Genomic DNA, 23,193 nt, shown 5'->3' with positions numbered 1-23,193 from the left:
GTGCCCAACATCCACCTCTGACCTGGTGACAGGGAGGGGAGGTGGCCAACAGGAGGAAGGAGCTGCTCACTCCTGTCCTTACAGAGCAACACTGTTCACCTTCCCCAGATGGAGTGCCCAGCGCCCTGCTGTGAAGCCTTATCCCTTCCTATGATGCAGGGGTTCTTGTTCACGGAGCTGAAGAATAAGCTTCACAGTCTAGGTAGGAGAGCAAGGCAGAGGCTTTTATTTAGAGAGAAAGCAAGAGGACAGAGCTCCTGGCTCAGACCAGGAGAGGACAAGAGAGCGGGGTGGTGTGTTGTCTAGGGGTTTTATAGGCAGTTGAGAGACAAAGGGCTAGGGATGTACACCTGCTAAGTGGTCTCAAATACTTCTGAAGAAACACTAAGTTTCTTATTAATCTTCCTGGTTATTTACAAGAATTTTACTGCTCTGATTTCCTCCCAGGATAGCAGCTTCCTGGGCTGGGAGCATATTACTCAAGACTGCCTGCTTTGCTCCCAAGGTGGGTTCAGTTATTGTCTGTTAAGAAACTTTTTTTAACTATTTGGGTTTTAAGATGGAATCCTTCCTGTTTTTACTATTTTGTTTTGGGCTTGCTTGCTACTTGCCTAAGTTGCAACAAATCACTTGTTTAGGGCTGGAGGAAGAAAAGCAGTGTTGGATTCTCCCAGAGGAGGATGCCGCCCTAAATCACTCACGAAAGACGTCTCTTGATGCAACAAGCAAGAGGAATTTATTCAGGAACCAGCTAGCAGGGGTCCAAGTTAGCCCAACGCAGCGGGTCTCAACGAGGACCCTGAGCAGCTAAAGCCAGAGGTTTTTATAGCATAGCATTTTCAAAAAGACAGTATTTTCTTACACAGTGTTTCAGCAAGATAAGCTTGGTATGCATGACTATCCGACCAAGGTTAGCTGTCTGAAGGCCGCAGCTGCCCACCACCTGGTGTTCATGATTAACTGATTTGAGGTTAGCTAACTGAAGGTCACTACATTTAACACTGGCTGACTAATTTGTTTTTCAAGATTCTAATAATTTTCTTTCTCCTAGGCTAGAGGGTGGTGTTTAACCCTTTAAGATGGCTGTACTTATGCTAACTTTTGATTTTTCAGATCCTACATTTCCCCACTTCTCTTTAGGGGCATTCTAATCATGGAATGTTTGTGTCTTCTTGTGGGGTGAGTGAATGATATTGTTGCTTCAACATCAGCACATGAACGGCACTCACTCTTCTCTAGCAAAAGATATCAGCCGATTTAGTATGCAGGGTCTTGTTTTTACCAGGGAAGGCTATGGGTATGGTCTCATTCTTTCTTCTACAGATAGAGACTCAAGCTGCTGCTAGGGAAAAGGGGCGATGACCGCTCTGACTGCTTCGTGCTGAGAAGGGGGCGCAGTAAAGGGTGCAGCTAGGTCTCCATCACTGGTCAGTTGAGAGGGCTTCAGAAGGCTGGCGCTTCTATTCTAGGTTTCATTTCTATTACTATTTGCAGTTTTGTGGCTTCTAGGCAAGATAAAACAAATTGTGTTATTAGGTTATGTAGCAACATCTGGAGTTGGATTTTTTTATTCTGGAAGGAGGCTGCATTATTGAAACAATACTTCTCTCTAAAATCACTCTCATTTTTACTAGAAGTAACCAGGTTAAGAAAATAATTAACAGCTGGCTTGATTATTTGCACAGGTGCAGCAAGAAGAGCAATTGATTATACAGGCTCTTTTAAATATGCTTTGCTGGAACTTTTTGTAAGGAATTTCAGATTGAACTTTTAAAAGCCTCTTGAGGCTAGACAGCCAAGCTAGACTTGCCATCAGGCTTTGCCTGCAGTACCTGTAGATTTGGATGAATTCTTCTCTTCTCGAGGTCTCTGCACCTGCCAGGAAGTGACCTTCTTTACTCACCTGGTAAGGCTGCTGGGAACTCTGTAAGCAAGGTACCAGGCCAGTTCTTCCAAGGGGCTTTGTTGGCTTTATAAAGTCAATCTTAGTTCTTTAAAGTTGTTCACATCTGAGTCTATACACATGTCTCTCAGGTATGACATTCCAGTCAAAGCCCTGGTAGTATAACCAGTGTTCTTAAGTAGTCTTCTCACAAGGAAAGCAGATTCTTATTGAACTCGTGCAAATAAACATACTGCCATGGAATACAAAAACAGTCACTGAAAATTTTTAAACTCTGGAGGGATCAAGTAGAGAGAAGGACGTTTCAATTCTGCTTATAAAGATAGTCATTTACTAAACTGTTGTCAGTTTAAGAGAACAAGGTTAAAACACTTTATCAGCAACATTTGAAACAAAAAGACACAAAATCATTTTCTTTAGTTTATGTACTCTTATGTAACTAATACCTGTTCTGCTGAAATTCAGTTCTTTACCAGTTTAGGGATAATACTATAAATGACAAAAGACTTACAAATGACAATGGTTAAAGATCTGATGAGAGCTTACTGTAAGACAGTTGACATAAGGAAATTCTGATATTTCTGTAATACAAAACATTCAGTAACAAAGTTTAGAATCATTCTCTTTGACAGTGCTTTCTTGGTAAATATATATATAGATACATATATATATATATCTATACATAGATATATATATATATATATATATCAGATAAATAAGCCAAATTAGTCAAATACTTTCTCTAATGAGAAAAAATTCTTCTGACATGTTCCAGGGGCCCTCTGGAAAATATCAGAGTTAACTAGAGGTAAAAGCACCTTTTTGCATTTAATTTTTTTAGAACTATCATTACACATTTATTGTCTATATACTCAGCACAGTAAACGAGACATCTTAAAAAGGTGGGGCAGCAGGGGAGACTGCTGCTGTCAATTTTTAAAGACAATATACAGAAAGTCAAAATAATTCTAGGTTACTAAGCATTCTTGAGAGAATGGTAGCAGATGGTAGATTCTTCTGCTTTCATCTTCAGGAGGGGAAAAAAGCTATAATAAGAATTCATATTTAGCTGAAAGAACTGTCTAAACTCAAGGCAGAGTATAATATCACCAGGCAAACAAAAGACCTGTTAGAGATACATACAAAGAATGAATATGGCTATAGTCAAATTTAACTTAAAAGTTTAAGCAGAATCTCAAATTTAAATGTCTCTTTCTTTCACACAGATATTCAGATATGACCAGAAATATGCTTTGAGAAGAAAGAGATCAGGCATTTTACTTCTTCATTTAGGGACTGAGAAATGATGACCTTTGGCTTACAATCAATAGCTTACAAACAGTGAAAATAATAAGAACATAACTCAGCATAAGTGTCTAAGACCAGATACAAAAAAGCAGAGAAAGTGCTTAAGTCTACAGGTCTTCCCTGAAAGCTTCAAGAATGTTTTACTCTTTAATAGTAGATATAAGCTGCTGTGCAAATTCTATTAAAAGCTCTAAGATCATTTGCATTAAAAAATATGGAGTCCTCTATGTTTTTTAAAACATACAGCATATAAATTAAACAAGAAGACCTGGTGGTTCTCAAAAAATTAATTACAACTTTTCTCAAAAGTGGTCACATGTTCGTCTATCTAAACCTTTACAGTGAAACCTGTTTTTCTGGGAGAAACATAATCTTGTCTAGATTCTACAGTTTAATTTTTAAGAATAAATTTTGGTTTGTTAACTAAGTGCATTTAATCAGCTGAAAAAAGCTTTGTTACCATTCTGCTTAGGAATTCAATTTTTCAGGCTATGCAATCATTTTCAATAACAAAATATTTCAAAGGCAAATAAAGGTTATACAGTTGTTAACAAACTTTAGCTTTTAGTCCTTTTTAATATTACGATTTCATGGCAACTCACTGAGACTTTAAGCATGAGAAACTGCTTTGATCTTTCAACATTAAGAGCAGACTAACAGTTAAAGAAAACTTTGTCTTTTTAACTGAAAACAAAATTCTAATTCTGCTGTACACTCGATACCAAGACTTACTCGCTTCAATTTCACATAGCATGACTATACTAACTCTTCCACAAGCCTTCTACAACTTTCTTTTTACATTCAGTGTTCTCTCTCTTTAAACAAATAGCTGCACTTCAGAACAATCACTTTCTTTTACTTTCAACAAAACGAATTTCCGTTCTTTACACTTTCTCTCATTAAAACATACATCTTCCAGCATAGAGAAATGCCCTCTCTATCACCTTAAGCAGTTCTAACCAGAACTCAAAACCATTAGAAACTTCAACTTCCAGTGAACACTGAGAAGCAGGACACTGCAAATTGTCAAACTAACATTCCCTAGACTGACAAACTTATGAACACATTCTACAATTTCTGTAACCATGAGCTTCACAGCACAATCTCCCAGCAAACACAGAGCACATCTTCTCAACTTAACAAAACTCTAAGGCTTTAAGTTACTACAAAGATTCTCAGGCTGCAGGTAGGCATACACACTGCAACACACAATTAAAAAGGTGTTCACTTGCCACACTTATCCAGCTCACCTACCTGCAACAACTACGCTAGCCTACTCACAAGACCTCCACTGAACACTAGACAAAGCCAAGCTTCTAAGCATTCTATTCTTAAAAGATTTAGCAGATAACATGACTCAAATGACTCTAGGTAAACTCAGGCAGCCGACAACTACCAAGACATGCCCACCTCAGGCAAACTCAAATTAGCATTAATGCTTAACACTTTTTTATCAGGTTTTCTGGAAGTTTTAGAATACTCAATTTTCACAAGCGCTTGTCTTTAAATCAATTTCATTAATACCATCCGGAGGTAGAAAGATATATTCATTTACACACTTAGGGGGTTGTCTGAGTCTGTCCCATTGTCAGTATAACAATTATTAGGCATGTGAAAGACACAAAAAACAGAGACACACACAGATTAGACACACAGCGGCCGCTTTTTGTTTTTCTCAGATTTTCAAACAGAAACCGAAAGGAATCAGAGGGTTGATATTCCTGGCGCCTGAAAATCAACCCTATCTCATCAGATTCACCTTGCCGGAAAAACAGACGGGAGGCTACCAGGCGTCCCTGGCCTCCCAACCTCCCCGAGGCGTCCCCCAGGGTTGCAGCCTGCGGTGCTCCTAGTACGTCTACCGACCGCAGTCTCGACCCCTTTACGGGATCGGGACAGCTGCCAGAGAGTGGGTACCCCCTTTCAGAATTCTGACCGGTCTTACTGAAAAACAGAAAACAGAACACAGACAAACCAAGGCGCCACTAATCTTACCTCTTCCTCCAAGAGCGACTTTGGGAGTGAAGCGGGGTGAGCGCATGATCCCGGACGAGCCCCCAAATGTTGGATTCTCCCAGAGGAGGACGCCGCCCTAAATCACTCACGAAAGACGTCTCTTGATGCAACAAGCAAGAGGAATTTATTCAGGAACCAGCTAGCAGGGGTCCAAGTTAGCCCGACGCAGCGGGTCTCAACGAGGACCCTGAGCAGCTAAAGCCAGAGGTTTTTATAGCATAGCATTTTCAAAAAGACAGTATTTTCTTACACAGTGTTTCAGCAAGATAAGCTTGGTATGCATGACTATCCGACCAAGGTTAGCTGTCTGAAGGCCGCAGCTGCCCACCACCTGGTGTTCATGATTAACTGATTTGAGGTTAGCTAACTGAAGGTCACTACATTTAACACTGGCTGACTAATTTGTTTTTCAAGATTCTAATAATTTTCTTTCTCCTAGGCTAGAGGGTGGTGTTTAACCCTTTAAGATGGCTGTACTTATGCTAACTTTTGATTTTTCAGATCCTACAGCAGCACTTGGGTAAAGTCAGAAAAGTAAGCTGGGCCCCTCTCAGTATGCCAAAGCAGATCTCACAATGGATTATCTTACTTTTGTTTTTTTCCAAAGGCCTTCACCCTATTCTGTCTAAGCCTATGGTCCCTGTCTCACCCACACTCCTGTCTGTACCCTGCACTGACTCCTGCTGTGCCCTTCAGGAGCTATGTGACCTTGAGCGAGGTCTTAACTCTTCTAGGCATTAGTTTTCTTATTTCTGAAATGGAGAAAACAACAGAGCCAAAAATTCATGTCTATCTGAATTACACCACTTGATTTCAGTTTTAACTTCTAGAGTGACAGACTTGCTCTTTTCTGCATGCAAATCCTACAGAGAAATAGAGACCAAGAGTCTTTCTTCCTAGAGTGAGCTCATCTTTAGGGTACTCAAGTTAGATTCTTAAACTTTGATACCCAAGAAATGGTGCCAACTTGTTTCACCCCACCACTTGCTTTTGGAACATTCTAGCTGCTCTATCTCTAAATGAGGGATTCGGCCTGGTAAGGGTGCAGCTGATGCATTTCTGCTGACACCCCTGGGGCGTGTTAATCTAAGCAGCCTAAAAGTGTAACAGTAATTGCCCAGCATTGTTCTGTGGGCTCTGTGTGTCAGGCACTGTTCTAAACACTCTCCCTGGGCTACCTTACTTATTCCTCACAAAAAGAAACAATAAAGCAGGTCCTGATTTTATTCTTACTGGATAGACGAGAAAACTGAAACAAAGAACAATTTACCAGAGCACAGGTTTGTAGTTAGACAGAATTAAGTCTCAACTTCAAATCTGTCACTGATAACTGTTTAATCTTGACTCATTTCCTCACCTGCTTCTACAAGGGCCCCATGATATTTTACAGAGTTAAATAAACTAAATGTATAGAGCAAAATATGATAAGGGCTAGGGCTACAAAGTGCTAGGGATATATAAGACATTCAGTAATTGCCCAGTACTTGGTAAGCTTTAAAATATAAATATATTTTAAATGATGACATTTCATTGACATCACACTGAAAAAAAATACTTTGATGTCCATTCATTAACTCATTCCTTTGCTCTTTATCCATTCAATACACATCCGAGATTATCCAGATAAATAAGGCATGGTCTCACTACCCTGGGAGCTCTTACCAGTGTCCAGTAAGAGCAGTGAGTGAATAGGCCTTGCCCTGCTCAAGCAGTGCTATGAGAGACGGAAGCACAAGGTGATGTTACCAGAAAGCAGTGGAGGCATGTCCATCCCTGACAATGGGTAAGGGAAGCTTCGTAGAGGAGATGGGCCTGAGCTGAGCCCAAAACGGTGAACAGGAGTTAGCCAGGAAGAGTGGGATACACAGCAGTCTAGAGAGGAGACACTTCATATCGTCCTTCTGTGGGACTCCATCACAGAAGTCTAAGGAGAGAGTGCATGAAGATGAGAAAGGCAGGAGGTGGCCACATCCTCGAGAGTCTCAGAGCCTAGGAACTCTTGACTTTATCCTCAGGTGAAGGGTGTGGCAGGGTGAAGAACCTGAAGAGGGAACTGACTGGACCAGATCAGGTCTGTGGTCTTGGGAAGTTGGGTAGGAGAGGCCAAGATTAGAGGTCTGGACAGAGTGTTCTGGAGGCAGAGGTAAAGCCAAGAAGTATTTAGGAGGCAGATTTGCAGGATGTGGAATGTGATGCATCAGTTAGATGGGAGAATTGAGGCTGTCACTCAGGTTCCTGGCTTGGATAAAGTGGGGTGGAGTGTCCTGCATGGAGTCAGGAAGAAGAGCTGGGCTTGGGGGAGAATGGGTCCACTCTGGGCTGAGGCAGGGTGAGCACCTACGTTTGACATATGTGAGAATGCGCAGCAGTCAGCTGGACATGTGTGTATTGATCTCGGGAGAAAGGTGTGGGGTGGGTGTATGGACCTGTGGTTTCCTGCTACCATCCCTTTCCCCCTCACCTGCAGGATAATTAAAGCCAGGAGGGAGCAGAGGCCACTCAGACAAGTAGGTAAAGTGAGGAGAGCAATCTGGCAAAGAGGAGCTTGGGTGGATTGCCGGAGAGCAGTGTGAAGTTATCCCAGGACAGAGGAAATGTCTCGTGTTAGAGAAAGAAAAATAGACAAAAAGGAAACTCAGGAATCCAGGAAGAGGATTTTCCATGTTTCCTAGAGGAGAAGCTGGCCTGTGGTAAAGATTCTTTGTTCAGGGAGCTAGCCCAGGGGAGGGAGAGGCTGTGCCTGGAACTTAAACAAAGGCAAACAACTGGAGTGCAGAATTCAGCACTGCAAGGGGGACCAGGGTCACTCCGTACTGCAGGGTGTAGGGGTAGCTGAACAGATGTATGCAACTTGATGAACCAAAGTCTCTCCAGCTGGTCATAGATAAGCTCTCTGTAGGCCAAATAATGCTCAACATAGCCCAGACCACACTCTTTTCTTCCCATTACTCTGGCATGATAACTTTCTGGGGCTAAGGATTTATTCTGTGAATAAATTTCTCCCAGTAAGGGAAACAAGAGAAGACCAAGATCAGAGCATTAAGTCATGCCATTTCCACGTTAGACGGCGCTCCACGGATAGGTGCCATATCATTGCATCTTTATTGCACACAAAGGACTTAACATCAGGTGTTACATGTAGTGGGTGCTAAATGAATACAGTCTGGAGAACTGAGTCATCTCAGGGTTCTAGGGTGGCCGACTGTACAATGTGGTCTAAGGTGGAGGACGCTGAACTGCGGTCATCAGATTGAATAGATGTGCTAGCTGGTGGTGAGGGCACTGCTTTACCATGAGGTCAGACAGCCAGGTACCCCCTCACCGTGGGAAGTTTGACTTGGTTGAATCAGCTATGCCGCATTCATCTAAAACTTTTCTCACCATAGTTTCCAGGTTCTGGGCTGCCCTGGAGTAGTCCACAGTTCACTCAAACATGTTGTCATTGTCCCGAGCATGAATTCTAGCAGTTCTTGTTAAGTTCTTATAAGGGCTTATAAGTTTTCTTCCCCCAGTTTCCCTTAACAGATATTCTCTAGTTTTGTGATTTTTTTAAAAAAGGCTAGGATTTCAGTTCATTCACTCTCTCCCCTCCCTTATTTTTTTCTCAGTGTGTGTGTATGGTGCAGGTCATCTATAGCAGCCTCAACCTTCGAGTACTAAAGAGCTGTAGAAAACAGCCCACCTGGAATGTGCAGTATCTGGTGTAACAATTTCTATAATACGCATATTTTGGTATCAAGACAGACCTGGTCTAGCCATGCCGAACCTGCTGTACATTTTAACTGATGTTATCAAAATGGAATCAGGCCCTCCATTGGACAAATCTGAGGAAGACAAGATACCTGAGACTTGTACGTCTGCAATCGCCATTCACAGTGAGGGGAAGAAGACTTGGCCGCCTACCCTTGCGCCTTCTGGGAACTGCACAGTAGCAGGCATTAGAACATTCAATAAATGCCCACTGGTTCTCCGTTCACTGGTATGAATTGGGAAACCATCTGTATGCTTTTGTAAGGTTTCTAGATAAATGTACATGTGGGTGACTCCATATGGAGTTGCCAAATTCTGTATTTTCTCGAAGAGGAAGCTTTGTCTACGTATGTGCAAATGACCGGCCTCATCTTTTCTGGGATCTGCTCCCTCCCCAATAGGCTTACCAATGACTCCCATCTTTATTCATTTGAGCCAACCTCCCCCACTCAGTTTTCCTGCCAAGATATATAGACTATGCTATTTTTGTGACTTCTTTTGTACTTCAGGTTGCATTACATGTTTCTGATCCACCTGTCCCCTTCAGTTTAAAAATATGGATATTGGATTAAACGCCATTATAATTAGCGGAGCTAAAACAAAAGCCCAGGAATCCCTCTCAGCTCTGGACTCCCTCCTGTCCACATGGCCACCTCAGCCCCAGTCCCCAGCCTCAGCCTCAGCCCCCGGTCTGGGCTCCCTGAAAGCCACTCCGTCCTGGAGGCACAGGAGGAGGGGGCAGACGGCCACCAGCTGTGCCAGGGCTGCCAGCCTTCATGCTCCAAGTTCCAACAGACCTGATTTCCTCCTGACCAGGGCTCCTGTCTGAGGTTTGTTGAGAATAGCCTGAGTGAAGCAGGGAGCATCCATCATTAGTCCTGGGATTTCTAGAGAGTGTGGATGACACAGGGGCCCTGCAGAGGGGGGAGGGCACACCGGCCGGGGACGTTACTGCAAGTGCCAGGGGTTGCCGCAGATCAGTTAGGATGAGTGCCACTGCTGCTAGAATGTAAGTGCCGCATACTTAGGGACCTTTGTCTCTGGCTTCTGTGACATTCCAGGATCTGCATTATGCCTCCTTGCCTGTAGTGGATCCTCGAGAAACATTTGGTGAATGAACGCACGAATAAATGAATCTCAGGGAGCATGACTGAGGAAACAAGTTAGATCTTTCCTGTAATGACTCCTGAGGATGCACTGTAAAGACATGAGAGGAAAGGAGTCTACACTGCACACACACACACACACACACACACACACATATACCCACACAAATGTATACACATATATACATGTATATGCATATACTATATAGTGATATATAATATGTATATTGTTATAGAAAGAATATATGGAAGAAGTTATCTTGTTTAAAAACTTGGATTCCAGAGTTAGTCTCTCTGGTACAAAGACCCTCTGTTCTACCAAATTACTGTTTTCTTATCTGAAAAATTTAACAACAAAAAGATCATCCACTTAATGGGCTTTGTGAAGATTCATGAGATTATAGAACCAAAGCGTTCATAGCGCAGTGCTTGTCACATGAGAATGCCTTCATTATTGTGAGCTCTTAATATTATAAGAAACAAACAAACAAAAAATATCTATTTTCATAAAGTGTTAAAGGTAAAAAATATACTAAAGGGGTTCAGAACCCCCCCCTAAAATGTGCCACTTTGTCATGTGGACAGTTTTGCACTGAAGGCAGTCAGAGTCTGCGGGCTCAAGGGAAGCCTCTGCCCCTTCCTTAACTGCCTAGAAGAATCTAAATTGGGGATCTTTACCCGAATGAGAGTTTGTACCAGAGAGAGGCTCTACCTGAGTGACCTGTCTGCATGGCGGAGTGCTCATCTAGTTGCCACTCCGTGGAGGCACAGGAGGAGGGGGCAGACGGCCACCAGCTGTGCCAGGGCTGCCAGCCTTCATGCTCCAAGTTCCAACAGACCTGATTTCCTCCTGACCAGGGCTCCTGGTCAGTTGCCACACATTGGCTCTGCCTACTGTGTGTGAATTGCCTCGCTCCCCTCGGAAGCCCCGGGCCCCTACCTCATTCCTTAGCTCAAAATGGCATAGATACCTCATTTTACCTTTCTGTATTTGAGCCTCTCACATATGTGGGGTTCCTGTAAATACGAAAGTAATTTGATTTCTGTTAATCTGTCTTATGTCAGTTTCATTCTTAGACCAGTGAGAACATTGAAAGTTAGAGGAAAAATTTTCCTCCCCAACAATATATTCTGCTTTTGTTTACTTCTTCATTTGCAATAATTAAGAAAGGAAAACACTTTCTCAGGACTGTATCTGAAGTGGCCATTTATCTTTATTTTCGGCTTTTAGAATCTAAAACCCAATTCTATGTATAGGAAATTTCCCACTTTCTGAGTCTTGGTAAAAGGTGAATTCATCTACTATAGGAAGGAAAATACTTATTCTCAGCTTTTCTTGCAGCTAAAGTCAGATTGTGTGGATGTCCCCAATTATATACAACTGACTCCCTTTTACACACACACACATTGTTACACTCATACACATGGTTTGGATAGAAATACCTGGCAGTGATGGCAATGTAGGTGACCAGGACCCAGAGCGGCTGTGGCCACCCAAGCAGTGACAGCCGCCAGGCCTAGAGCCAATGCCCATGCCCAGGGGCACATCAGTATCCTTTCCTCCTCCCCCGCCTTCCCAGGCTGCACCCCTGCACAGAGGAAGGGGGAGTCCCACTAGGGGTAGGTCACAGGCCTTCTGGTCTACCAACCTGTACCTGCTCAAAATCCAGTGCCCAGTGTCGGTCACCTCAGAAACGGTAATTACTGGAAAAGGGGGAAAACAGGGCAGTTGCCTCATGAGAACAATCCAGCCATCCGAGCCGGCTTCCTCCTTTTCATCTTGGAAGAACTCAAGCAATCTGAGATCACACTGGTGCCAAACAGAACATGACAGGGCTGGACATAAATTTTAAGGACAACTGTATCAAAGCATTTTAACAGTGAAAGCTCAGTGGAAAATGAAGTGGTTGACAATATGGGGATGGAAAACTTTAGAAATTATAATAGTAGGAATAATATCTAATAATTACCAAAAAGTTACTATAGGCCCAAACCATACTCGGCATTTTTAGTAATTAAATCTGCATAAACTTTTGTAATAGGTCTTATTATTCATCCATTTTCGGGTGAGGAATTTGAGGCACAAAGAAATTAAGGAATTTGTCCTGGGTCAGGCAGGTTCTAAGGGATAAACAGTTAATAGCTGCAGACATTTAAAAAATGCTTCAGTGACCTGGGAAGTTGCTCAGAATGTAAGGTGAACAGGAAGAGGAAGAACGCAAGCCCTACACATACTGCATATGTAGCTTGTTAATATATTTATAATTCACAAAACATTTATAACTATATATCTGCAAAGAAAAAATCCAGAAGTTAACAAACAAAAATAAAATAATTGTTGGCCTTGGTGATATGACCATGGGCATTTTTATTTTCATCTTTACCCCATTTCTCTGTGTTTCTCCAGTGTGCATCTTTACCACCATGTCCCACTTATGAGTTATGTGACCTTTGTTGAGTCAAAACACTCTGTTTCTCACTTTCCTGATCTATGAAATGAAACTACATTTTTACCATGTGATGGCTGTGAGGATTAAACAGGTAAAGAACATTTAGAAAAAAAGTCCAACAAATAGAAAATGCTCATTAAATATTTGCTATTAGAAAAGTTAGCATTTATTACACTTGCAATATGTTAAAATGTTAAAATCAAGACACTTCCATGGCTCCCTCTCATTCATGTCCAACAGCCCTCCAAAGACCACCCCCTTTCCTGAGACCAGCAGAGCAAGCAGGGGGCCAGACAACAGTAACCTCAGGCCTGCAAGACTGCAGCCCCCACTGAAGAACTAGGGATCCACCTGAGCACCACTTCCTTCCTGCTCAGGCCACGCCCTCCTGCCACTGACCTGAGGCTTCCAGACACCACATACCCACCTTCCTGCCTCCTCCTTTAGGACACAGCCTGGCAGACAGGAAGTCACTGCTTGAAGCATTTGTCTTCCTCTCCTTCTGGGAATGTAAGTCACACTCCCTGATCATTTGGGTTTAGATGAATAAGCAAAGAAATTCTTTAATGTTTCTTAGACTACCAGAAGGTCATTGGGAATACTGTTCTTTTACTTACAGTTGGACTTGGGTTATCCAAAGTGGAGCATTCCAGATACCCACTTCCTCAGAAGTAAAGAAAAGCATTGACATACACTGCAAGACATTAAGCCCGTATTTTGAAATGGAAGTCATTCACTGATAACAGCAGAAACCAAATCAGGCTTTGGAGCATTTAGTTTATGTGAGCTCAACAAAAGCCCCAGCTCAAAGTCACACAGGTGGGAAGAATAAGATAGAGGCAAGAAAGAATTGCTAAGTTTTCAGTTCCATCCTGATAATAATTTCATAGAAGATGTGGACATTTACTACTGTGCTGGATGGTACCTGCAGTCCTAGAACTGTCTAGACAACTCACAAGGATCCCTCCTTGGGTCTAGGCCATTCCACATCCTGCCAGGTAGTGATGACTATAACCAGCTACCTGCTGAGCTCCTGGCCTCAGCTTCCCCAACTCTGCAGCCCTTCAGAGCTTCATAGGGAGCTGTGCTAGATTATGTTTGCACTTTCGCTTCTGGCTGACCCCAGGATTTGTGCTTCCACAGCTTTATTTGACACTATTTACCAATGAAGGAAAATTTTGTCTGAGGACTGAGAGCCCCAGGGATGCCACTGTCCCTCGTCTCACCATACAGAGACTTCCAGTAAGGGAGCAAGGTTCAGGCTGACAGAAGGTCTTACTGTGTACCATTATCATGGCATACACTCAAGGCGACCCCTCTGCAATATAACTATTATCAGTCCATAGTACAACTAAAGAAATTACAGTTTAAAGAATTTAAGTTTAATGGTCAGCCAAAGGCAGTAAGTGCATGCTTTTTGACAGGACTCTGAGCCCATGATGAGAAGTGTAAGGACTACAATTCTTTATGGGAACACTGGGGTATCTGGGGTAAATTAGGGTTGGAACAAAGCTGGTTTTCTGCAAGTGTGGGGAGGTTTCTGCCAGCGGGTTATCATCAGGTCGGAGCTCCTCATTCGTTGGGGCTGTGAGAGGAGCCTACCATGGGTGGCCCTTGTTTCTGCACGTGAGGGAAGAGAGAGAACCTGCCAAGACCCAGGGGCCAACATCTGTGTGTGTGTCCCTGCTCTCAAGTCTTTGCACACATCACCTCCTCAGCCCACACCAGCTATAAGGCCTGTTCTGTTATTCTCATCAAGCACGTCTGACTCTGGAGCTAAGAGAGGGACTCAGTGGTGCAAGCACTTGTCTAAGTCCCATGGCGGGCATGTGGCTAGCTGGCAAAGCAGGGCAAGGCCCTGGATAATCTGTGTGCTTTGGACTATTGCTCTAAACCACTTCTTACGTGGGACAATGAAAGGAATAGTGCATTGTCTCCATCCCATACTGGGGCAGAACTGACACGAGTCATTACTATCTGCTGAAGCCTGGGGACAGGACTTGAGTGATCAGGTACTTTCACAGAATAAGTAAAACCCCAATAAATTTTAAATTGATATTCTGTATAAAACAGCAAAGATCTTTATTTTGTGTTTCTAATAGTAGTATCTGCAGTAAACTTTTTATGTTTCCTATATGGTCACTTTAATTAAAAATTCCTCAAATAACATCAATGTATGTACTCTCTCTCACTCCCATTTTATGGATGTACAGTGCAATGTTCATTCTGCAGATATACTGAAGGGAGAGAAGAGGGATTTGCAGGCCAGGCAGACAAAAGAGATGGACTTGGACACATGATCCTTCAGCCCTTCTTTCAGACCACTGGGGGGCTCATAGTTTTTGACTGACATTTTGACCTACACTGTTTATGAACATGACTATTTCTTAGAGGGGAGACCACTGCCTTCTTGAGCCTGAACAGAACCTTCCTTCATCCCTATATTTATTATGAAAATTAGAGACAAGAACCTGAGGGGAACACAATCTAAGGTAAGAAGATGAACCCCTTACAAAAAGAATGCCTAGAAAGTGTGGATTAAGCTTCTCAAAATACCTTTGCTCAATGCATTTTCTCATGAAATGTACAAAAGAGCACTGGACCTTATAACACAGTATCTTCAAAGGAACAAGTGCCTGGAGACTAAAATTATATCAGCTTTTTAATATTAGCTGTAGAAAACAGTGACAAATTCGATGATGAATTATGTTCCTTTCAGTGGTAGAATATTATAAAGCCATTGAAAATGTACTTTTGTATTTATTAATCCAAGTGAAAATCTCTACATTCAAATATAAAAAAATACAAATACAAATGAGTATATATTATATCTCAACCATGTAAATGTCCATATGGCAGAAGAAATAAAATGAAAGGAACTATTGGAGTTTCAGATGGGTTTGTTTCCCTCCTTAGGGTGGATGCTTTTCTTTTCTTTCTATGCTTTTCCAATAAGGGACCACAATTTTTATAATTAAAATATTATTTACAAAGGCAATTTTCTCCTGTTTTTCAATAAGAACAAAACTACAACTTAAAAACATTATGAAGGCCATATTATTGCCAGGCACATAGTAGACTTTATGTTCATTAACATGTTTGATCATTAAAAAGGCCTGCAATAAGTTTATCATAAAAAGCGGATATAAAGCCAAATATGCAAATACCACTTAAAAATTATATTTATATATATACACAAAACTTTATATATATATATATATATATATATATATATATATATATAAATACCAAGCAATCCTATTTCCAGCTATAATATGTAGAGAAAAATTCAAAATAAAAGCAAATGATGGGTGCCTTTTATTCTTGGTTTTCTTTAACAAGCAACTATTAAATCCAGTTTCTCTTATTTACTAGTTCTGTGTCTGTTTGTCAAATGGAAATAATCATTAACAGTTACCTCGACTGTTGAAAGGATTAAATAATGTCAGAAAACATTTAGGATAATGCCTGACAAAGAGCAAGCCCTCAATGGCTAATGGATATGCTCTTCAATTTAAAGCTTACCATTACATATTAAACATAATACGGCTTTGAAAATATTCCTGCATGTGGCATAATGTTCATGAGAGTTCCGAGGTCCAGGGGGAATAGGAGCCCATTTCCAGAGACTGTTCTGATTCATACTGTCTGCCAGCAGTTGCAGCCTAGTGCCTTCCTGGAGGCACCCAGAGTATAAAAGAAACTTGAATTCTCTGAGTCATAATCTGCATGCTGACATCTGAATTGATTGTAAAAGGCAGAGAATCACTCCAGTGTTTGTGATAAGGCATATTAAGTAATGTCAATGAGATATTTCAGTGTCTGATTTTTGTTTTGTTATATTGTTTCACAGAAAAGTAAAGGTCAGTTTTCATACCTGAGTCCGGAATCAGCAGCAAATCACAGGAAGATAGAGATAGAAGCTGAACACAGAAGGTATGTCTTCATATTTCTGAAGCCATGTGTCTACATTGTGGAATTTTCAGGGGCAATGGCTGAGAGGATGTGAGAACACTCCCTGCCCCACCACACAGACCAGGGATTCCTTTCCAGGCCCTGAACCCCCTTACCTGGTCTCTCCAGCAGCCATGGGACAGGAAAGCCCAGAACTGCTCATTGCTGTGGCAGATCATGACATGAAGAGCCCCGGGCACCTATAAGCCATCTCTTCTTCTGAGAAACCGGAACCAGCCCCACCCTCCCGCCTCTGGCCTGAGACCTCCTGCTCCCAGAGACTTCACTCTCTCACCTTCTCCTGGGAAGCCAGCAGGGCCATCGAGATGCCTCTACTGCAAGCAGTCATCTTCTCCTCCTTCTGGGCTTGTGAGTTGCCCTACAATCATTTCAGTCCACAGGAGAGGCTGGAAAAAGTCTTTATTGTTGCCTCTTTAGACATCATTTGTTCATGGGAATTTCTCCTCTTTGCTTGCAGTTGGCCTGGGGCAGACAAAGCCGAAGCAACTTGAAATATCAGTCACCAGAGCAAGAGATAAGAGTGCCCACATACGTTGTAAGGTGACCATTGAGGCGTTTGGCGAAGAAATGATACACTGGTACCGGCAGAAACCAGATCAGAGTATAGAATATTTAATATATGTCTCAGGAACCTTCAACAGCGGTTCCTTAGGTGGGAAGAACAACAAATTAGAGGCAAGCAAAAATCTTGCTGCATTCACTTCTACCTTGAAAGTAAATTTCTTAGAAAAAGAAGACGAAGCGGTGTACTACTGTGCCTTCTGGACAGACACAGTGTTAAAGTTGCCAGGATCAGCTACACAAGAACCATCTCCAGGTCTGTGCCTACCCACATCCTTCCCACATGGTGACCACAGAGGCTGCACAGCTGGGTGCCCAGTCTGAGCCTCTCTCCCTGTGCTGTTTCCTGAACTCAGCAGGAAGACATCTTCGATTCTGCTTGCACAGTCAACCCCATGGATATCAGCAATTACGATCCAAATTAAAGCAAGCTGACACTATTTCCTACCAAATCAGGCTGTCTGGAAACTATGAAAGTAAAGGCTGAATGGTTAGAACAAGACCCATTTGTTAATTCACTGTAGAGACAGAGATATCTGGTAACTGAATGGTTCCGAACGGAGTCAGGAAAGGGGCATACACAGTACATAGATATTTTCTGTTGTAATTATTTTCTGATTTTATTCATGAGCACTGGAAGTATTCAGACGTAGAATGATCTGTCAAACATAAAAACTTCATGCCTTTTATTAGTGTCCTGAGGCCATCCTAAGTCTAGTGACCATTAAATGCCTAAGTTAACAATTAGCTTTTGGGCTATGGGAGAGACTAAAGTACAATCCTGAACCCTAGGGGAAGAAGCTACACCTCACTCCACACTCAGGGCTCAGTGCTGGGCAGGACAAGTAGCTCCAGGGGACAGACCCTTGGGGATAGCAGGTGATTCAACGTGGTGAGTATGCCTTGTCCAGGTTCTGCAAAGAAAACTAAAGATTCCGAATAAGGATCAAATGGTCAAAGGACAGATGATACAGGCTCCCTGCAACTACAGAGGAGACAAAGGTAGTATGCTTCACAGATTAATAAAATGCAAATAATTACAAGAACTGAATTCTGTGATTGGCAGTTGGTAGTTCAAGGAAGAGTGAAATAAAATGTAACATGTAAAACTATAAAAACTCTTCTCACACGTCTTTGGAGTCCATTTTCAAATAATGAGGAATTTTGTTCACGGGAATTTCTGCTTTTTGCTTGCAGTTGGCCTTGGGCAGACAAGGCCGAAGCAACTTGAAATATCAATCACCAAAGCAAGAGATGAGTGCCCACATACGTTGTAAGGTGACCACTGAGGCATTTGGCGAAGTACCAGCAGAAACCAGATCAGAGTATAGAATATTTAATATATTCTATTTAATATGTTCTAATACTGGTACTTTCAGTAACAGGGATCTCTTACCACATAACTGTCATGCATGCAGTTTACCTACAGTTCCAGAAGTAATGGCAACACAGTCCTCCATTTCTCCCAAGGGTCAGGTTGTGCTGTTAAGTGCAAAGGTACTGTGGAAAGCAGAATGGGTCTCTCAGGGCCGTGTCCACACCTTCTCACGGACAAACTCAGGATCTCGTGCCCACACCCTGTCCATCGTGATTCCTGATGGGGGGGGTGGGTCCACAGTGGGGGGCACCGTAAGGGCCTGAGTCTCAACAGAGCCTCACCCCTCACCTAAGGCGAGCACAGGAGCTAAGGTAAGAAGGCCACTGAAGGGAAGATAAAGATTCAGAAAGCATGAACCCTTCCCAGAAAGAAGAGCAAGATAAGATGGAATTAGCTTCTCCTGATATCTGTGCTAAAAGCTTTACACAGGTTATTTCACTGAATGCTCAAAGGGGCAGTGCAGAATCGGGATGAAGAGGCTGCACAGGGCTGATCTCAGGAGATGGAGCCACTTTGACTCACCAACAGACCCTGGGATATTTATGGGCATGAAAACCTAGTGACACACAGCAGCGATGAGCAGGAGGGAAAGGGGCTCCTTCTCTGTGTGACTTGGACATGACAAAACACTACACAGCCATTAAAAACGTGTTTTAAGGACTTATAAGTAAAATTGAAAATAGTCACATTTGAGTAAGGAAAATGTAGAGCACAGAATTGGTTTACATATTAAGCTCTCAAATACATAAATGTACATGTTGACAGAAGCAACAATTGGAAACAAATTTTCCAAAGTTTAAAGAGTGGATGACCCTGGGAGAGTAAGTGGTTTTAAGTTCTTTTTGGTACTTTTACATATTTTATACATTTTAGCAGAAAGCTTTATTACTTTGAAAGATATCTATGCATAATAGAGCAATGTTTTGACAACTATTGTTGTCCTAACAACTATTGTCCTAACTAGGACAACTGAAGGGTATCTGCATTGAGAGGTCACCTGACAGGAGGTGTGGGGTGTCTTGGTTTGGGTCTCCTAGAGGTGTGCCTCAGGATTTGAGTAGAAGCAATTTATTTGGGAGGTGAAGGACCAGCCGGGAGGTAAGGAAATGACACAAGGAAAGGAAGGCTGATCAGGGTGTCTTAGTAACCAGCTACTAAGTGAACAACTGCAGCAAAATAGGGATTCACAAACAGAGTGATAAATTAAGTAATTAATTTCTTGTTCTGCTTCTCTTAGGAGTTGAGGGACCAGCCGTCTAAAATGAATAAAATCTGAAGCACCCTAAATGGTCTGATAGTCATTGTGGTGGTGAACCAGGGAACCCAGCTAAGAGAACACCACAAGGAACTCATTGTAGAAGAGAAAAATGTTCATAGTGTCATGTTCAGGAATAAAGACAGAGCATAAAACTGAATATGCAATGTTAGTACATCTCTGGGAAACATTTAAAAATGAACAGAAATTAATCTCTAAGGGAGAACCCCAAACTGTTATAAGTAGTTGTCTGAGTATGCATTCATTTTATAATAGGCCCTAACAATGGCTTTTGTTTTTAAGTTATAAAGGTATTCCAAAGACACAGCATCTCTACAGGTCCTATTTAATGGTAAGGTTAAAAAATCAGGGACTCTTAAGTTTCCTTTGGCAAGGGTATCTAAACTATAAAGCCGGGTCATCCGTCAGTAGGCTCTCCCCTGAGTCTGCGTCCCCACTTGCCTGATGAAGCGTAGAGATGAGCAATAACATTAGGACAAAGTTACCCATCAGGCAGGTCACATGCACACTTCAGGCTTGCTCTCTCTCCCTCTCCCCCCTCCTTCTCTTCCTCTGTCTCTCGCTGTTTTGGACCAATAAAAGACTTCAGTCCTTTAACAGGACAATGGCTTCTTTACAGTAATATAATCAGATGGTAACAACCACACAGTATAAGAAAAATCTGCTGATCAATTGGGTTAGCAGACCCATTTCTGCAGGATGTTTGGGGAAATGATGTGGATCCCTTTCCCAGCAGGGTCTTGGGTGTGTGCTCACAGTGTCACTTCCTCTTACTAAATCAGCTCTCAGATTTGCTCTGCTGCCACCCGGCTGTTCTACCATCTCTCCTGACAAGTGCCAGCAGAATGCTTCTCCTGCCACTGGTCATCCTGGCTGCCTCCCTTTGGACTTGTGAGTGGCTTTATGGCTTTACCCATGGATAGGAGTTTGCAGGGAGGTGGGAGAAGGCATGGACAGTCAAATCAGCCCATTCAGTGGAAGAAAACCACACTGCCATTCAAGCTAAGCTGACAAATTCCACCATACCCTTGAATTCTTCAGGAATAAAGTGTAATCTTCAGAGCCCAAGCTTCTCTTCAATACAGAGCCTATGTATATTTACTATGTTAATGAAAGTCAATATTTTACTAAATTTTGCTTTTGTTTTTCTTTCAGATATAGGTGGAGACATTCTAATAACACAACTCAGAACATCCATTACCAAGAAAAAAGGAAATACGGCATTTCTTGAATGCCAAATAAAAACAGATACCTTAAAGAAGAATGTATATGTACACTGGTACAGACAGAAGCCCGACCAGCCTATAAAACGTATCTTGTATATTTCCTCAAATGAAAATGTGGTCCATGAGCAAGGTTTTAGCGAGGAAAGATACGAAGCACGGAAGCCGCAGGATGACCTGCCTGCGAGCCTCAGGATACACCAAGTGAAGGAGGCTGACGCAGGGCTGTATTACTGCGCCTGCTGGGACACACGGTGCGCAATGCTCCCCTGTCACTGAACAAAAACCCTGCCGCGCCCTGTGCACGCTCAGCCTCTTCGCTCCTCCCTCCCGAGGGGCCTGGCTACTGGCCACAGGGGGCATTCCTCCTGCACGTGCGTCCTGACCGAGCTCTGAGCTAGGAGACCAAAGCCCCAGTCTGTGGCGCATCTCAGGTCACTTTATCACCTATCTTTATCTTCACGGGGCTCAGCTTGGCTTTGCAAATGTCCCGAATCATCTTTGCCTCTGTCCATGGGAAGCCTCTTGGGAAGGAAGCCATAATCCAGGGCTCAAAACACTTTGTTGACTTTGAATGAACAAATGAAAGATGAAAGATAAGAGTGCCACAGACCTGGGTTTCAAATTCCTGCTCAGCTAGTACCTGACAGCTTGATCTAGGGAAGTTATTAAATCTTTTTTGTTCTGTTTTCCCAGTTTTAAGTGGGCACAAGCTGCTGGGACTGGGTAAGGTTTCGTGCATGAGAGCTTGTGTTCAACAAGTCACAGCACCCTTTACCATGATAACTGAACCGCCTCACTGAGCCACCCCAGCTAACCTAAGATCTCAGGGATGCTTTCAAATCCCAACTTGCAGTGTCCTCCAAACAACAGTAAAGCGTTCCTTTAATCCTGAAAAACTAAGAACTCTTAATAGGAAAAGAGTGGAGGGTAATAAATTAAGGGGATTATTTTTTCTCTAACATTTTTCTTCATTCACAGCAGAGACTAGTAACATCATAGTACCTAGAGCATAATTATGGTAATTGTTAATATTTACCAAACTTTGTGAACTTCCCACAAACTACTCATCTATAAAATGTTCATCGTTCTGCATCAGGTTTTGGGATTATTATTAAACAATAATAATATTTTTCTTCCAATTCTCATGATAATCATATAGCTATCCACACTCTTGCAAAATAGGATGAAAAATCTATAATTCAGGGAGTGAAAAAGAGCTCAAGGAGAGGGATATTTGAATCAACACTGAAAGGAAAAATGGGAGAGAGCCGCTCCAAAGGGCAGGTTAGCATTGAATGATTGTAACAGGGGTTTCAGTGAGGTCTTCCCAGGTCTGACAAATCTTCCCTCTCTTAGGAACATGATAAAATAACACTGCAACAGATCTTACTGAGAAGGACTTTCATCGGTTCTACAGCAAACCTCCCTCCCCATTCCCTGCCTCTGAAAAACACAGGCTGCCTCTGCTTCCCTGGCCCTGAGTCACGCTGGCTCTTGGTGTCCATTCTGAGTAGTCACTAGCAGGGCCAAACCCGTGGATTCTCCTTGTGTCTTCAGCTTGGGGCTTGTAGGTTCACTTTTCTCCTTTCTTGTCTTTTCACTGTTTTTGTGGCCAGCCTCAACCTTTTTAAGTGGCTGATTTCTCTCCCTTGCTTTTCAGATGGAGATATCAACCTGAGAATGTCTCAGGATCAACTCTCCATTACCCAGACACCAAACAAAACAGTACAGATAAATTGCTGTCTGAGTTCCCCTCAAGAGTGCCATTGTACGAACAGAAAGGGGGGAGCACCTGAAACCAGTCCTATATGGCCTAAACAAGAATTACAAGCAAAACAAGCTCAATTCTCACTTGGCAACAGATAAGAAAGACAATGGACCTTTTACCTGATCACCAATAAGGTCACCAAGTCCGATGAAGCCACCTACTACTGGGTCTGCTGGGATCTCACAATGTCACAGTCAGAAGGGACCTGTAAGAAAACATTTTCTATTACTCTCGACTCCTTTCCTCCTCGAGCAAACACTCTTTCATGCTCATAAGCTGCCAGACCAGGAGAGCCCTTTGGACACAGTTACTCCAATGCCCACCCTTCAGATGGGGAAGCCGGGGCCCAGAGATGGCAACTGACTTTGTCCAAAGCTAGTTAACCACAGAAGCAGGCTATACCTGCGTTTCAGATTCTCAGTCCAGTGCCTTTTCCTGCCTCTCTTGTGGTCAGTGATGAACTTCTTTTAGCAAAA

At 42.5% G+C, this 23,193-nt stretch overlaps 1 long non-coding RNA gene and 1 gene segment (V, D, J or C); one reads left to right on the top strand and one right to left on the bottom strand.

Moving 5' to 3' along the window:
• LOC140849947 (uncharacterized) overlaps nt 1-12,762 on the bottom strand; it is a 32,895-nt gene extending 20,133 nt beyond the window's left edge. For both annotated transcript variants that reach the window (XR_012132403.1, XR_012132402.1), the window contains exon 1: nt 863-12,762. This is a non-coding gene — a long non-coding RNA (uncharacterized lncRNA). The remainder of the gene's footprint in view (nt 1-862) is intronic.
• Nucleotides 1-23,193, top strand: part of LOC108407468 (T-cell receptor gamma chain C region C10.5-like) — a 65,823-nt gene that overhangs the window by 7,503 nt on the left and 35,127 nt on the right. Inside the window, 3 exon segments of the C gene segment in view lie at nt 16,387-16,469; nt 16,617-16,856; nt 16,966-17,282. Of these exon segments, the coding sequence occupies nt 16,814-16,856; nt 16,966-17,282 (360 nt within the window).

This window comes from Manis javanica, chromosome 6 (genome assembly GCF_040802235.1).
Source record: "Manis javanica isolate MJ-LG chromosome 6, MJ_LKY, whole genome shotgun sequence".
Taxonomy (NCBI): Eukaryota; Metazoa; Chordata; class Mammalia; order Pholidota; family Manidae; genus Manis; species Manis javanica.
Note: the sequence above shows the minus strand (reverse complement) of the source record. Positions and strands in the feature narration are given on the sequence as shown.